Source organism: Talpa occidentalis, unplaced genomic scaffold (genome assembly GCF_014898055.3).
Source record: "Talpa occidentalis isolate TD23 unplaced genomic scaffold, MPIMG_talOcc4v2.1 talOcc4.4, whole genome shotgun sequence".
Taxonomy (NCBI): Eukaryota; Metazoa; Chordata; class Mammalia; order Eulipotyphla; family Talpidae; genus Talpa; species Talpa occidentalis.
This window is the reverse complement of record NW_023604295.1, coordinates 11,681,600-11,699,804: the sequence shown is the minus strand read 5'-3', so window position 1 is coordinate 11,699,804 and position 18,205 is coordinate 11,681,600. Positions and strand designations below refer to the sequence as shown.

The window sequence follows — 18,205 nt, the reverse complement described above, 5'->3', positions numbered from 1 at the left end:
AAGTAAATGAAATCCAGATCCCTTTATAAAAAGGGAATTAAACCCATATTCCCCTATCCTCAGATCTTAAATTTCTCAGATTAAGCCAGATGTAATACAAAAAGGGAAATTAAGTAGGCAGTAAGTGATATGAGACCTAATTATAGAGAATTTTGAAGAAGTAAATAGTGATGACTTGCCCAGGAAATTAAAGGGGACCCCAGACTATGGTCATATACCAAAGATTCAGGTGTGATTTTTCCCATAGATGCCTACATTTCTCCTACATTTTTCTCTTAATGCTTCTATTATTAAGAATGGCTCTTACTGTACAATCTAGTTTTAAAAATTCTTATCAGTATCTGGCTTCTTCCTTCTCACTGCTGAGTGTACCTGTGTGACCCCAAACCCTTGGTTTAGCAGTTCTGGAGGACCAGGAAAGGTAAGGCTGGAAGGTTCCTTATTTCAGCCAAGTTGACTTCAGAAGCAATGAAACCCCAAAGAAGCTTCATTTCTTTCCACAATGGTTCTCACTGGGAAACCCCCCAGATGCCAGCTGTGTGAGAAAGGGTCACCTCAGCGCTGAAGGAAGTCTAAGGCGCCACAACTGGTCCAGGGATGCACAAGCTTGCTTTCCCCTCTGGCTCCCGGCCACATCTGTGCAGTTCTTGTGCCCCAGAGGAATTCGGGGGGAACTTTCTGGGTCTGTGCCAAGAGTTAGGTCCCAGGTGCTGCCCACTCACTTCTGTTTAGTTGACAGCCTAATGGCTGCAATGTGGTGAGGCATGAAGCACCTACCTCCAAAGCACACCTATGTGCACGTTCTCCCCTTGCATCTGGAAGCAGCTCTGTGAAGGCCATTCAGGCTACGAGTCTCTAAGGGAAGCTCTACTTCAAGTCCGCCTGACTAACTGCCTCAACCCTCCTTTTGGCTGGCTTTCCCTCCAGATACAACTCTCCACAGAATATGTGTGCTTGCAGTGGTGGGGAAGGGTGCTGACCCTTTCCACTGTAAAGAAGAAAGCTCTGGAATAGCCTCTTTCTGCCCGTATAACAGGCCTCAAGTCCCGTAAAAAGAATTGAAGCAGGGCAGCACATCATCACAAATGGCTACCACAATAGCTGTTACCTCATTTTTTTTTTTTTTTTTTTGTGGGACCCTCGCCGGTGGCTGGGGATCGAACTGGTGCTGCAGAGGCTGCGGGCAGCCTCGCAACCCAGCGCTTGACTGCTGTGCCACCAGGGGAGGCCCAGCTGTTACCTTATTTTTAAACTGGAAAACTCAACAGGCAGAATCAGAGAGGATGGATGACAAGCCCAAAGTCATAGACTAGGAAACCACAGATGGATTTGAATCCAGAACCCAGAACCGCCTCTGGAAAGCCACCTTTGCCTCCTTTCTTAAAAAAAATGGGGGTGGGGAGGTTGAGGGGAAGGGGGGGGTTAAAGTGAAGAAGAAATAGTACTTCTTTTAAGGAATTTTTAATCTCACCTTTAGGAGTTAGGGTCTATAATCTTTTGAATGGATGATGCCGACATTCAGCTCTGTTGCTTATTCCTCACTAATTTTTCAGCCTCAAATGAACCAGCTTCAGGCTGCCCAGGGATTTAGAATCTTTCCTAAGACTTCTCTCCATCTGAATAATGGTGATTAGTTTTTGATGTACTTTCTAAATCTCCCCTGCTTAACTACAATCCTCTCAAGTATTTGGACTAATTCCCCTTAGCTTCCACTGCAAAATCAGAAAGTTGCCTTGGGCAGCTCTCGTGTATACACTCGTGCACACAGATTTGTAATAAATATTGACTATTTTATAAGGATCTCTTTTGGCCGCACTTAGTTTAATAGTTTAATAGGCAGGAATAAGAGATCTGAAGTTCAAGTGGCCTATGTATTTTTTTTTTTTAGATTTATTTATTTATTTATACAAGCACTGGATATAGTCAGAAGCGCGGGAGGGTGAGAGAATTCACCAGAGCCAGAGCGGGGAAAAGAACAGGCAGAAGGACCAAAGTACACTGCTGAGGGGAGCAGCGGGCGGCAGGAGAGGTCTGCGTGGAGTGGCCTATGTATTTTAAAAACACTTTCCACTCTCCTAGTACAGATGCCAGAGATCCATGCCTCATTATTAGTTCTCCTGATAGGGAAGAGATAGAGACTCAGAGAGGGCAAGTCACTCTCCTAAGATAAAACGGAGAACACAGACACACAGTTGCGACCCTATCTCAGATGTTGGCTACACATGCCTAGTTCATGGGGTATTCAACTGGACTGCTGTTGGATGGTATTTATATTAAGGATTAATGTTTGTGTTATTTTGCTTAGATGTAAGAAGAGTGTCAGTTAAGAAAATTCAAGTCATGACTAACACTCAAGATTTAATATTTAATGACTGATTTCTATTTTATTGTTGCAATACGCTGATATACAATTACATCTATGAAGTTATTCGAACTTCCCAGAGAAAATGGCAGTTAGAAATGGACACCTTGGGAATGGTTCTCTGCTTTCTAAGGTGAAAAAGGAGTTTTCACTGTTATGTAAAAAATATGTTTTTTTCTTTGAAAACCTAAATCTGTTAAATAAAGGACAGGGAAAATGTAAAATAATAATAAAACCGTACTTTGACCCCCAAAAGATTATGCTAAAGGTGATATATACATAGTAAAATAAATGAATAGCTAAAAAGCAAAACAGAAAGAGGTTGGTATCCATAACCTGTTGAATTTGGACCCTACGCTGACTCCACGAATAGCCGTTCTTCTTCTTATGTGTCTGATATGAAAGCAATCTTAGAGAGTTCGGGGAAGACAGGTCGAAAGTTCTTTAGTAAGAACTGAGCCCAGATGATCTAATTCTAATCTCTAAACCTGAGTACAAACTAACTTCTCAGCATCCTAGTAGCCAAGATCAGTGATTGGGAAACACAAATTCCCAATTGCTAGGGTAGTTTTCAACAATTAACTCCGCTCTACATTTCTAGCTGGAGGAGACAGCTGTGTTTCTGACGACAAGCAAATTGAGCCTGAGGTGTGTGCAAACACAGCCGCTGGCCTTTGCTGGGGTTTCATTGCCTTGGTTTTTAGAAACTTGGCAGGTTGGTGGGTATGGTGTGACAGCAGATATCTCACAAGGCGGGACCCTGTATTTCTGAATCCTATGCAGTATTTAGATCAATGTTACCTTAATAAAATAATTGTTAAAAAAAAAAAAAGAATGTTCTAAAGCAAGGCATGGATGTTTACCATAAGCACCACGATTACCTCTGACAGGAAGCGGCGGGGATCACTCACAAGCGAATAAAACATGACAAATTTCTGTGAAAACTGATTAGCCCTGGATGCGTCAATACTGTTTTGAAGAACATCGAAGAGGAACATCTCCACATTCCAGAGCCCACTGTGACCAATTTCGTCTAATTCATGGACGCTTTAAGGGACAGTAGCAGTAGCGGATTTCTCTTAAATGTTTCAAGGCCACCATCAGGCAGGAAACATCTACTGTGTGACTGACTTTGCCTTCCCTCTCCTTTATGAGTTAACCCTAAAAGTGCAAATATAAACAAATTTAATCCCCCAGGGAACATCTGAACCAGGAGAAATCTGGAATTAATTGCCAAGTATGTTGGTTCCTGTTGCAGCTGTTACAAGTGTTTGATTTGGCGAGGGAAAAGAAAGGCACTGCATACCAATTTCGTGAGCCACGGTGAAAGCTGCGTGCAGGCCATCATCTTCAATAACAGCACAGCTGCGCTCCGGAGAACATATGGTCCCCACGTCTGCCATTCCCAAGGTGTCACATGAATGATGCCCGCATAAATCCTGCCCGGGAGAAAGAAAGAAATCATTCAAATCAATTTACATCCAGAAGGAGCCACCTTGTCGAGCCACTTGCTTGCTCCAAATGGCAAGAACGGGGTATGTTTATGGTGTCACCTGTTCGGCTCTGGAAATGTTCCAAAGACTAACGAATGGCATCGACTCGCTAAGCTGGTCTGGCCCCCAGAAGCACAGAAGGCTGATGGGACTCATTACGTTTAAAGAGATGTAGGATCAGAGCGTGTCTGTTACAATTGCTGGGGCCCTCACCAGGCTGCATGCAGCGATGCAGGCCCATCCCACATGGATCCCTTTCACATATGGTCATGCTAAGGAAAGCCCTAAGACTGACATAAATTCATGCTAAATTTATCAGAAGCCTGGCCTCCTAATTCATTTTCCATCACAAAGGCAACTGTACCCACATATTTGTGGCAGAATACAAATTTCTCAGTATTTTGGATTGGAAATGATATTTTAATCCATAAGTCTAATTACTTGGAAGATGGTCTCTTCATTTTCAAATAGAATTAGAAATTCATAGGTTGTGTCTTTGGAAATATGTGCACTTTTTTATTCATAGCATTTAATATTGGGTTTCTCAACCTGATTAGTCCTCAGGAGATATATGTCATCTGTTGCATTTCTGTGTGATTGTATGTATCTTTCTGGGAAGAAGTTGCATAACTTTTGAGAGATTCTCAAACTGGATTGTGATCACACTCTGGTAAAAATGATCCATCTAGATGAAAGAGACATCAACAAGAATTTAAAGATAAGAAGCATGAAATTCTTTCTCCTTGTCTCAAAAGTCAAAATTATTAACATACAATTGCAATGATATACTTTTACCTGAATGCTATTTGAATATTAGCAGACATTAGAATTTCTTGTTCCTGCATCTGTCTTCAGTGAAAATGAACAGTATACACATTTATTGTGAAGTAAGATGGAGAAGAAATTTATTTTTAATTTTTAAAGAAAGTAATTATTTTATATTGAGGTACCTTGGTTCACACTGTTGTTTGTACTTGGAAGTATAAGACCACCCCCCGACACCCCCCCCTCATGTTACCGTAGAGCTTCCACCAACAAAGTACCCAGAGTCCATTGTGCTTCCTCCCTAGGTTGTCTCACCTTCTCATTCCCCTCCTCTGGATGTCTCACTAGAATTCTATAGTCTGCTTTCAAGGGCTACTTTTGAGTCAGGCTTTATCTGACCCTTTGTCTTGTTTCTCTAGATTCCACACATAAGTGACACCATCTAGTACATTTATATTCCCCAAAACAGGACAGTATTTTAGTAAACCATAACCAAATAACTGTAGAACAAAATGACTTTTAAAAAATATTTATTACTATAAAAGGAGACTATTTACTAGATGAAATAATGAATCATTTCTACTATAGCTACCATCTTTGTAGCTGCAACAAACACATCGTCTGGCTTATGACAGCAACACAACAAACATTTTTACTTATGGTGAAGTTTGACAGATAGGTGGTCGGACATAATGTAGACCTCATATGGCTTTAACACGCTGTGTGCAAACAGGACCTCAATAGACTCCAGGAAGCCAGGCAAGATGTTACTTGATCATAACCAGTACTACCCACGCCATGCCAGTATACTTTTCAATATACACAATGTCAGTGTCATTTTATTTTGCTGTATAAAAATCCAACTAAGGTGAAGAATATTTAAAAGATAAACCCCATGATCTTCTCTCTAGTACATTTTCAGATCCTTATTGTATTCCATTTTATGAGATCCCAGCTGTGATGAACTGCATTGTGGCCACCATGTTATTATAACTTCACACAGTGGAAATCTGGGCCCAGCAGCCCTAGTGAATGAAGTCATCAGACCAACAATATCCTCCCAAAGCTTCCTGTGTATCCTCATGTGTCATGCCGTGGGATCTTAAATTACAGTTGCTGAAAACAAACTAGTAGTTTTTAAAATTGAAACTGGAACACACTTTTGCATAATAGACTTTCAGATAATAATATAGTACAAAACATTTTTAATCCGTTTTCCTCCAATCATTTTAGTAACTTAAGACCAAATTAGGAGTTCACTCCTAGTTTGAGAGAACTGCTAGAGACTGAAGGTTATTTTTGCACACTTATTTTTTTTTAACCAAGAATTATGTCTATCCTCGCAATTTGAGATTCATTATCTTCAAATAATAAAATCCAAAAAATTGTTTTTCTTTCTTACCCCTTCCTTCATTAATAAGCTTGAAGAACCACAGCAAATGGAAATGGCCCTGCAGATGAGAAGGGAGTGGAAATTGGATTCTTAATCTCTCTCTGCTTACTGGTAATCAATTGCTCATTAGAGACCATCCATCTTCCTTGTCATCCTTGAATTGCATTAAATGCATCTGGCCCATTGCCATGGAAATGCGTGCAGTGTGAATGTCACAAAATTATGAACAGAAGCACTTGTTATATATTTTTAACCACACTGATTAAAACCCAGGGCTACACAGCCTCTCTCTATAAATTTCTTTAACTACAATTATGTAAACTGACAACTTTTTCCTTTTCATTCACTCCTTTTCAAACCTTTGTAACCCAGTTATAGTTTCATCTTCAAGATTTACAATGAACACATGAATTTCTTTGTGACCTGATGTTTATTCCCATCTATTAACACTCAAATTGTGCATCAAATTATTAAGAACACAGCAAATCGTGTTCATGTTTATTTTCTGGGGGTAATTTATAACATTTATAGGTATAAACATTATTTGAAGTTTATAGTATTTCTTTTTAATTCAGCTCAGGAAGAAGAATACTATTGATTAAGAATACTACAGAATCTAACTTTCTACCTAAGTATCTATCTTATCTACCTACCATTTATCCATCCATCCATCCATCCATCCATCCATCCATCCATCCATCCATACATACATACATACATCTATCAAATTCCAGGTCTGGAGACAAGGGATGTGAATCACCCAGAGTTCATAGGCCAGATAAATTAAAAATATTGACAAGAGTTTTCTGCTTGATCAGTGGGAAGGAAAGTTCTATATCTGTTTTATTAAAGATGATTCTTTTCACACAGGATCATTATCTTATCACCATGCCATAAACAGCAATGCAAAGGATTATTTAGTAAAACTTTAGGCTTTTAAGATTATACAGAGATTGAATTGGTGGACTTGTGGGTATTGGCCAGTAGACATGACTGGACATTGTATTTCATTCAAAAATAGAGCCGAAATGGTCAGCAAGACCGATGGCAAGTCACTGACAGGGTGATGCTTCAGTGTGGCCATTTAGCAAATTATGAATATGGCAAAATATAATTTATCATGGAATTTAGAATGATTAGTAGTGCTCATTCCATTCCAGTGTATTAACACTCCAATTGTGCATCAAATAATTGAGAATACAGCATATCACATTCATGTCTGGTAGTAATTTATAACACAGCCCTAGTCATGTGGATGGAGTTGGGAGCTAAGGATAAAAGGCCAGCAACGTATGTTACCCTGAGAAGTAAATGCCTGGAACGTAATATAACTTGGAAATCCCAGTGACAGTCTCTAGTGGGTGGGGAAACAAACCAAACAGACATGAATGTATGAAATGGAACAAATAACAGGAGCTGCGGGATTTCTCCGCTTTACTGGGAGACTTGTCTCATATAGCATAATTGTGCTGAGGGTAGGAACTAACAGAAACACAAATGCTGATAAGGGCGGATAGCATCACCACTGCAGCAATAGCAGCCAACATTAGGAAGAATGCACTGTAGAGCAGAATCTGGAGTTAAATAATAGCATCATTTATTTCTATTAATATTATCACCTGGTAAGGGCAAGAATGGAGCTCATGAAAAGGACACAGAGAGGATTTAAGTAGTCTCGGATGCCTGTGTATTCAATTCCAAAGAGGAGGGATACTTGATAGAAGGATTAATCTGCTGTGGCACATATTTTAGTTGTAAGCATTCCACAAACATCTATTTATACACAATAATGCATCTGTCTTGCAGCTCCGATTCTTGGCTATCCATATGATAATCCTCAATCAACGATTCTTGATTGGGATCTCAGCAGAGACTATATTAAGTGGGTGTATTAGGCCAATGATTGCAATGGCCATGTTAAACAATCCCTATGCAAGATTCTGGAAACAAGTAGGGGGTGTCCAATGTTCAGTGCCCAGCCAAGTCTAGGGGCTAAGGGATTCCAGGGGCATTCATTCTTAAACAATTAGTGTGTGTCCACAATCTGCCATTAGACACTGTGCTAAGTGAGGACACTGTAGTAAGTAAATAAAATAAGATGTAATATTAACAGTTATACATCTAAGATCTGGAAGACAAAGCAGATATATCAAGAGTGGAGAAGACTGGGATACACTATCATGAACAGACTAGGGAGGAAGGGCAGAAGTGGAATTGATGAGCTCTCCAGGGGGAATCAATAAAGGTGTCTCAGAGGAGGTGACTGGATCTTGAAGGATTCATGGGATCCTGACAGTCTTAGAGGAAATGGATCCTAACAAGGAAAGACTCATGCGGCTCTCAGGTAATGGGAAATGTGAATGGCAAGAAGTTCATTGTGGCTGTATTGAATAGACTACAGGATTTGCTGGGTAGAGGGTAGCTGGGGAACAAGAAAGATAGGCTGGGCCCAGAGTTCCAAGACAGGGAATTTTCTCTGATGAATGTAAAGTAAAATGGTCCAGTAGAAGCGATGGAGAAAGTTGAAATGGAGGGGAGTAGGTGCTCAGAAGAGAATGGGGATGGAAGCTGATTAGACATAGTGAAGGGAGGGTAGATTTCCTTTTAATTTTGCCTCTATTAGTAAGACTCATTGCTTCATTATATATGATTTTAGGCAAATTCCTTCAGCATTAACATAAGGACTTTGGACCAGGTGATCTAAAGGGCTTATTCAAGCTGTATAGTAGTATTAAATGAAGACATTTCAGCTGATAGATGGAGAAATAAAAGGACAGTGTCATTGTGCCTGAAGCTGCAAGCTTCACACTTGTCAAACTGAAATTCACACCTATGCCTGAACAGTCGCCCTGCTGCATTTAATTCACCATGTCTTACTACGTCATCACATGTTTATCTTGATGTTATTCTTATCTTTTTCATTCATAATCTGTACTTGGTCAAGCAAATTCCTTTTCTGCAACAAATAATGCAGTATGGTCTTTATGGTCTGCACAGTAAAACTTCATAATTTAGAGGCATACTGAATATACAAAATACACTGAAGAGGTTATTCCAGCCAAGAAAATGGAAGTGCTGGGTAAGAAACTTGCAAACTTCATTAACATGCCCCTTTTTCTCTATGGTATCACAACTGATGCGTCACTGTGTCCCACAGCAGTCCTCAAATTCATTCCTTCTTTAATCCCTTCCTGCCTGAATTATTGCCTGAGACTTTGAACTGGTTCCTTTGTCTCCTGTGACTTCCCAGTCTACATACTGTAATTAGGTACCTTCCTACACCCCAGATCTTAAAAGATTTTCCTCCATTCCTCCAAAATTTAAAAGTCACACTGTGGTCAACCTTGGCCTGACATTCAAAACCTTGCATAAAGCAATCCAGGCTTCCTCTCCATCTCTACTCCACCTTCAGGTTCCATTATCTGCTATTCCTACACATCTCATCAACAGGTGGGTCCCTTGCACTGGAAAGGATTAATGAACTTGTATCCACTTCATTTGAACAATTCTTGATTCAATCCCTGCCTCTCAATAGCTAATGCCACTGCTTTAGTTTAGACCATCTCAAGTCTCCTCTTGAAAATTACTGAAATATCCTGCAAAGTTTCCCTGGATACAGTCCAACTATTTAGGCTAGCAGACTCATTCCAGAACACACCTGCTATTTTCTTTCATTAGATTCACACTGAATTTATTTTATAATTGAAGATCTTCAGCGCAGTGTCTATTGACTGAATTCTCCCCAACCTCCCACCCTCTGCCCCCCATTCATATGTTTAATTCCCAGTGTATATTGGGAGACAAGGCCCACGGTGGGGCAATTAAGGTTAAAAGAGATTTTAACAGTGAAATGAGAGGATTAGTGTCCTTGAAAGAGAGACTGGGAGCTCTCCTTTCTCCACTGTCCCTTCCCCAGAATTCACAGAGCAAAGGTCCTATGAGCACAGAGCAAAAAGGACAGCAACCTACAAGCCAGCAAGAGAGATCCACCAGAAATCAAAAAGGCCTCAACCCTAATATTGAAATTTCCAGTCTGGAAAATTGTGAGAAAATATATTCCTGTTTTTAAAGCACGCAGTCTATGGTGTTATGGTGGCCCAAGCTGAAACACACAAGGCATCCAATTTCTTTTATAATCTGGTTGTTATTTTCTCTAGAAAAATATATCACCCTCTCACTCTTATTTACATTATAATTTCTAACCACCTATCACCATGCTCCCTCTGGGCCTTTGCACATGATGGTTTGGTGTGTCTACAACGCCTCATTCTTTCAGATCTGACGAATCCTGCTTTTTCTTCCAAATTGAGCTCAGATGGGTTAGGCAACCTTGCTGTATAATTCCATGATAGCTAATAATTGCATCTCCCATAAATCATCAAAGTATCCATTTCCTTGTCTGTTTCTTGGGCTAGATTCTTAGGAAAGGAGTAGCTTTTCAAACCTCTGCATCCCTTTCTGTCAGCAACACTCAGAGAGGACTAACTTCTTTCTACTATTTCTCAGCTGCTCCTCTGAGAGTACCTTTGTTTCTCTTTCCATGAAAGTTTTATCTGTCAAATTATAATATCATTTTGGCTACAGATTATTGAATGGAACAATTGTAAAACGGTTTATGACTATGTGCAATGCATTAAACATGCTCACTAAAAGCTGCATGAATCCAAATTAAATCTATCTTTGGTCTTTAAGGACCAGTTAAATTACACATTTATAATAAATCATATATAAAGATTATAGGCAGAATCAAGTGATTCCTTCCCTATTCTTTCCCAACTTTTGTTTATAATTCAACTAAGGCATTTATCAGAATTTTCCTAACATTAGAATGATTTACGTAAATATCAACTTCCTCTCCCCTGGTGATAAGCCCAAGTGGGCAGGGACCAGGGATTTCTTCCAAGCTGCTGTCTTCACCTGCCTACACGAGAGTCTCGCACACAGCGGGCACGGGCGCTCACAGACACATGCGGAATCTAAGAAATACAGCAATGAGACAGTCCGGGTGATGTTCTACATCTTCTCTAGCAGACCTTGCCTTTCTAAAATCTTCCTTACAATTCATTTTTATTTTTTTAAAGATTTATTTATTTATGCATACAAAAGCTGGGGTACAGGCCAGAGATGCAGGAGGGTGAGAGAATTCACCAGAGACAGAGTGGGGAACAGAACAGGCAGATTGACTGAAACACACTGCTGAGGGCAGCAGCGGCGAGACAGGAGAGGTCTGCTGCGCCATGTAAGTCACCTTCCTGGCCAGGGATCGAACTCGTGCTGCAGAGGCTTACGGATTGCTTCATAGTGCGGTGCTTAACCCCTTGCGCCACCAGGGAGGCCCTACAATTTATTTTTAAAATGTCAACTAGAGTTGCCTGATTTGCTCCCAATCTGCCCATTTCTGAGTTATTTAACCTTTAACTGATAAGGAATGACCTAGCTATGATGCCTTGATATGGGTCACTTTTGCCTTTAAATGGGATTTGAACTTAAAAATGTGATAGAATTCCTTAACCTAGTCAGCAAGGAAATAATAAGAGCACATCCTCTTCCCTCTTCCTAGCTTTTCTTCTTCCTCTAAGGCCTCTATTGACAGAACCTAACAGGAGTCAAATAGTAAAGGTGAAATGCTGTCTGTGGAGTCTGCCCGGCCCCCCCCTCCAACTCGGCCCCCAGCATTAAGGGCAGAACACAGAAGTGGGGTTTTGCAGCGAATCAATTGCTTACTAATAGGCACATTGATCTTAGTGAAGGTGCATGAACATTTTATATTGCATAGACTCTGAGCTGGCTCAGTTTCAAACCAATGCTTTCAATCCATAAAAGAATCAAATTTTCATTGGTGTTGAGCAGTGGGGAGGGGGCGTTAATTTCCAGTTTTGCCATTCAGTGGGCAGGGCTTTTGTTTATAAAGAAGAGTGCTCTGGTGTCCAAAATGAATTGAAGAGTTTGTCTTTAAAAAACCTCTTTTAAAATAAGAGAGGAAGCCAGGAACAAGGATAGGATTCTGGAAAGCAAAATGAAATGCCCAGGAGATCGGATTTCTACTGTTTGATGGAAAAAGTGGTGTGAATTCCAGCGTAAGTGCCATTTCACAAGGCAAAGCTCTCCTAAGCCAGAAAATCGGCTGTTGCTAAATTTCTCCAATTCCACCAGCACTGAGTGCTGAGGCACAGTCCTGACAGGTAGTGTGCTGGTTTGAGAAATATATTACTAGCACTATTTTGCTGACTTTGAGACACAATGGCTTCAGTCAGTAAACAGGGTTGGAAAACATACCTTCACACATTTGCTTCATGCCTGAAAAACAAGTACATTTAGGAGAATACATCTGGACACACAAAAATTGAATAGTCAGTGCTGGGAGCCCATCAAAGCATGGATTTGATGGCTTGGCGTCTGGTTTCTAAGCAACGTACTTCTTCCATTCAAAACAGAGTTGTAAAAGTAAAATCCTGAGCCCAAATCTGGTTATTTCTCACTGAGAAAAAGAAAAAAAAAGCTACCCATGCAAGTCTGATTTCCATATCTGATTTCCATAGATAGAAGAGCTCAGATTACTTTTCTTCAGCCCTCTTGTTTTCCACATTCTGAAGGATTAGGCAGAGATAAGCATTGCATCTTGAGGTACCCTCAAATGAATACTGCATCAGGGTCTTGGAAATTTTTTCTCAGGCCCTAAATTAATAGCACTCTTTAAAATGAGGTGCATGTATTTGTAATGCACATGCTTTTCAAATATTTCGTTCTCACCAAGTTAGATATATATACCAGAGGGTCAACCGCACACTAAATGAGCTTTGCTTTACTAAAAGTATGCTTCTGCTTGGCAAGAAGGCTAGGGAGTCCTGCGTAAAATATTTGCCATGTGCAAACTGGTATGAAAAAAATTATCATAATACTTATTAAAGTCAAGATATACTGTTCATTTACTTCACCCTTGCTTTTATCTATTTAATTGTGCTGATATGTTTCACAGTTTGGAAAATAGGAATTATTAAGCTACCCAATCAAAAACAAAATCCAGAAAGAGTAATAACTTTTTTTTTTCCTGAGAAGCAATTAGGAAAATTATGGTGCAAGAGGTAGAGAGTAATGGAGTTTTCTATTAATTTTTATTTATTTGAGAAATTATGGAATGTCTATTTGTCTTCAAAATATGAAAGCGGACTATTAAAATGACCTACTCTTTGGAGGAGTATGGCTATAAAAGTATTTTTTCCTCTGTCTTTAGCGAACTTCCTTCCATAAACTCTCTGAAGCCTCTTTCTTGGCAGTCTCCAGTGATGGAGCAAAGCAAGAAATACAGACTTGGAAAGTTACTTACCAAAAAAAAAAAAAAAAAAAAAAAAAGTCTTGGAAGCCAGTAAGAAAGGGATAGTTTTACAGGAGAACTTCACTTCACAGGGAAGGCTACAGAACCAATGTTCTTCCATTTCAAAGATGAATGTTGTGCGGAAAAATTAAAGGATGGTTTCCAGAAGATCACTTAACCAGGAGAGATTTTCCATGCACAGATCTGTGCGTTGCCTGGTTCTGAAACTGCTGCCCTCCCCAGTTTTTGTTTACATGTGGTTTACATTTATGTCCACCCCATGAGCCACAAGTGTTTCTCTGCTCCAAATGTATCAACGCTTTTCCTTCCTACCCAGAGTGCCTTAGTAAAAATAGGAGAATTAGGTGGTAGGGCTGTGTGATTCTGCAAACTTCTGCAAACCATCATTTCCTGTCCTAGCCTCGTCCTGTTGGCTCAATGCGTACCATAATTTTGCATAATATTGCAAAGCTTCTAGGTCTTCAACTCTCCTGGATGGGTCTCAAGCACTTAAAGAATGAGCTTTAAAAGTCGATTCTTACCAGACATCTGAGAGGCATGACTTAAAACTGCCAATCAGAGCAGAGCTGTGAAATGAAAATGAGATCCGTCCGTCCGGCAAGCCAGGCTCAAGTCCAACTCAGCTCTGTGTCTGAATGTCACACTTACGTGGTGGTCTAATGACTGCAAATAGATAACGTGTTCCTCCCAGAACCTCTGGTCCTACAAAGATCCATTTCTTCCCCTTCCTGTCCCATCTTCCTTAAAAGAAAGAAATTCTGGGAAAACATTCCATTCTCAATTTTGATTCTTTGCCCGGATCTTTCTGCACTGGGGTTTCGGAAACATTCATCCCAAATCCAAACATGCAAGTTGGATGTGACCTTCAGTGGCATCTGAAGAGGAGGAGCCGGCGGGCACGGCTGGCAATGCCCTGGTTGACTAGGCAAAGAAGTTGCTAAGGAACTCCGCAAGGTTGGGATCCTATATTCTCCTTACACTCCCACATACCGTCCTTCCCAGGAACTGGGATTCTACCAAAGTGGATGTGTAAAAGCCTCACTAGGAAACCAGATTGGAAAAGGAATTCTTCCTCTACAAAGGCTTCCTTCTGCTCACATTGAGGAATGATTCACAGATTGAGTGAGAAGGTATGGATGTCAATAAAGGAAGGTCCTGGATAAAAAATGACTACAAAGGATGAACCAATAAGCCCTTTCAAGAGGTGGGACAAAGTTTTAAGTTTGGTTCACTAAAAAGGTGAAGCTCCCTGATTGTGAAGACAATCTTGTTTTACCCCTTTACGCATTTAGCTGTGTGCATTTCCCCAAACATTTGACTCCCTTCTCATATGGCTGCACCCATGACACAGTATCTCAGATGGGAGACATCCTGATTGACTATCTAGGAAGTTGGGTCCATTTAAGTTGGGAATTGCTGTTGGGTCTACCTGAAACACAGGGGCAGAGTTGCATGCTGACTAGGTTTCCTGCAAAAGGCAGTTAAGCAAATCAACAGTGGCAGGCAGTTTGGGGCCAAGCAAGGCCTCCAGGAATGCTGTCCCTTCCACTTACCTCCTTCAACCATTGCTTGGACCACCCTCCCAGGCTGCACCTACCTCCCGAGTAAACAGGATGGCCGCATCGTAGTGCTCCTCATGGTCGTCTCCTAGCTGGTTATGCTGATGCTGCCACTTACAAAAGTTCTTGAGTGTCGTGGCCGCGTTCTTGTTTACCTCCAGGCTCTTATCCTTGTCCCCTAGCACCACCACCTTGACCACGGTGAGGCGGATGTGGTTCTCTATGCTGGCATGGCTGTACAGCCGGTTGGCGATGGAGGCCAGGGTCAGCAGGTAATGCTGCAGGCCCCGGCCATACATGCGTGCCATGGACGCATCGGCCACCAGGAGCAGCTCCACCTGGCGGGCCCGGGAGATGGAGCGGCGCCGTCGTCTCCACCACGTCTGTGGTCCCTGGACCCCATCCGAGGAGGGAGCCCTCTGGTCCTGGAAGTACTGGGCCAGCGCCCAGCGTCGATCCGGGCTGCTGCGTGCTGGGGCGCGCTCAGGCGGCCCCGGCGGGGAAGCCGGGGTCTCGCAGCTGGTGCGCGGCGGTAGGGCCTCAAAGCTGAAGCCTTCGCGGGTGTAGACGTGCAGGACCGGCGCGGAACCATCCCCGTACACACGTCCGGTCTCCACCTCCGCCCAGGGTCCGCGCAGCAGCGGCTTTAGGGTGTAGCGTGCATGCTTGACCGCGAAGAAGCCGTCGAGACCCCCACACAGATCGAACACCGCCAGGGAGCGGGGACTGCCGTCCACCGTGCCCCGGTAGAAGCAGTGCCCCTGGTGGCGCCGGCTCGCGCTCAGCCTGCCTTTTGCGGGAACCAAGCCAGCAGCGCCCACCGAATCATCCCGTTCCAAGTCTAGGAGGAACCTCCGGCCGCCCGCGTAGACGAGGTAGCCCACTTTGCCGCCGCCGGAGTAGATTTGGTCGATGTTCTGCACGAGCCCGCGGCTCCTGCGCTGCAGTGCCCAGGGGTGCGGGTGCTGGGGAGGCTCGGCCGGTTCCTGCGCCTCCTCCCCCTGCGGCCGGCGGGGCTGGGCGGCCGCTGCAGCAGCAGCAGCCCGAGGCTGCCCGGCTTTATCCTGGGCAGGTGCCGCGGCGGGACTGGCCGCGACCAGGGGCAGGCGGAGCGCGCACAGCAGCAGGGACGCCCACCCGAGCAGCATAATGCGCTGCCCGCGGGGAGGGGCTGCGCGACGGGGACTTTATGGGTATTTGTTATTCGCTCTGGAAGTTACCGGGGCGGGAGGGGGGGCACACATACACTTGCTTGCAAGGTTGAGTCAAGGGTCGGAGGGAGGGGGACCCGGCCAACTGCGCCAGCCTGTCCCGGCCAAGGTGCCAGCGTGCGAACTTTTCTTTGTTGCTTTGGAAAATGTTTGGATTCGTGGTCCGGAAAGACGAAAAAGAAAAATTAAAAAGCCAAAAAAATAAAAAATAAAAAGCCGGGTCGTGGAGATTCAGCAAATAGAGGAAAAGGTAAAAAAACAAACAAACGCACCCAAAAACAAAAGCGAACCGGCCCCCACGGCCACCGCGATCTCTGGCACCGAGAAAAGTAAGAAAGTGCCGCGCACCCGGCGGGCACCTGGCGCGCCCGCCTCCCGCCCCCTGGCCGCTGGGCACCCGCGCGCAGCCGGGGTTCCAGGCGCCGGAGCCCACTTCGGTTCTAATTTTGTGGATTCCCTCGACTCTACTGGAACCAGGAGGCAGAGAAGGAAGACAGGGAAAAAGCCATAAAAATGAAAACAAAAATGCCAGGGCCGGCCCGCGGCGAGCCAGGGAAGGCGCGTCCGTGGCCCCCGGCTGCAGCGTCCCGCGGCCCGCGGTCACCCCCAGTCGGCCGCTGCGAGCGCGGAGAGCGGCGCGCGCGCTGTGAAGATGCGAGGAGGTGGAACAATGAATTTATAGCGGCATGCCATCCTGCAATGGCAATTTCAACAATTCGTCACTGCAAACTGCCTCTTAAAGGGAGAGCTTCCCCCACCACTCCCACCCTGGCGGGTCCGCGCCTAATCGGGCAGCCGGGGGTGGGTGGGAGGCGGCGTGGGGAGGGGTGGGGACAGGAGCGATCGAGGAACGGGAACCCGGGGTGGGGGTAGGAGGGAGGTGGGAGGGCGCAAGGGCAAAGGCGGGGTGGGGGGGGGGGGATTTTTGGGCAAGAAACCCAGAAGATTTCCTTGGCCTCATTTAAAGCCACAGCGGCTCCGGGTTGGTCTGATATTTCACAACCAAATGGGGGTTGGCTCACCCCCGCTTACCTCATCTCCTGAAGGGGTGTTTTGCTGTGTTTTGAAGTTACTGGGACATTTCAGATCTCTCCTGGCCTTCTTCTCTGCAGCTTTTCTTTCCTTCGGGGAGAAATTCGTCGCTGCAAGTGTTTTTTCCGTGCACGTCGGTGCGCGCTGGACGCGCAGACCTGGGAGCTCCGCGCGCCCACTGAGGGCGTCCAGCTTCCCCGGCGGCCCGGCTCCCCGCGCCCCTTTTGCCTCCTCGCAGCCGTCCCGGTACCCGGGTTTCTCCTTGCAGACTTCCCCAGCCTCTTCGCACTCGGACGTTCGCGAGGGTGACTAACTTCTCACAGCCACCAGCAGAGGGGCCGGCCAGCCTGAGAGCCGCGGGCGCTTCCTGACGCGTCCCGGCGCCCCAAGTGCTGCGGTGGCCCCTGGCAGGGCCTCCAGCGGCCTGGGAATTCCGCGCCTTGGTGTGCGAACCCCCTACCCCCCACTTTTCAAGCGCTGTGAGGCTGCTGCTGCATCTGTCACTTAGTCCCAGATGACTAGAACTTCCTCTGCTTTTTTTTTTTTTTTAAGTTTTATTTATGCATACAAGAACTGGGGTACAGGCCAGAGGTGTGGGAGGTGAGAGGATTCACCAGAGACAGAGTGGGGAACAGAACAGGCAGCTTGACCGAAGTACACTGCTGAGGGGAGCAGTGGGCGAGACAGGAGCTGTCTGCTGCGCCATGTGGGTATCGCCCTGGCCGGGGCTCGAACTCGTGCTGCAGAGGCTGCGGACAGCTTCATAGGTTGTGTCTTAACCCCTTGCGTCACCAGGGAGGGTCCAACTTCCTCTGCTTAAAGAGAGCAGGGCAGGGAAGAGTTAACTATTGGAGGGAATTGAGCTCATTAAAAAAATAATAATTAAAAATTCGTGTGCACATTTTTCTTATGCTAAAAGAATTAAATAACCACACATACATTTGTATTTATTTCTCCTAAAACAACCCCCAACCCCATGCCCTAATGACCTTATGACCTTTCATTGTCAGAAATTTCTTAGAAGAAAAGGACTTTGGGGAGGGGCGTGGGCGCACAG

The 18,205-nt window shown here is 44.2% G+C and overlaps 1 protein-coding gene across 1 annotated transcript in view; it reads right to left on the bottom strand.

Moving 5' to 3' along the window:
• Positions 1 to 16,490, bottom strand: part of ADAMTS5 (ADAM metallopeptidase with thrombospondin type 1 motif 5) — a 50,530-nt gene extending 34,040 nt beyond the window's left edge. The window contains exons 1-2 of the mRNA XM_037525056.2: positions 14,944 to 16,490; positions 3,669 to 3,801 (exon numbers count right to left, since the gene is read on the bottom strand). Of these exons, the coding sequence (XP_037380953.1) occupies positions 3,669 to 3,801; positions 14,944 to 16,053 (1,243 nt within the window). The 5' untranslated portion in view covers positions 16,054 to 16,490. The remainder of the gene's footprint in view (positions 1 to 3,668; positions 3,802 to 14,943) is intronic.
• Between the last annotated feature and the right edge of the window lie 1,715 nt (positions 16,491 to 18,205).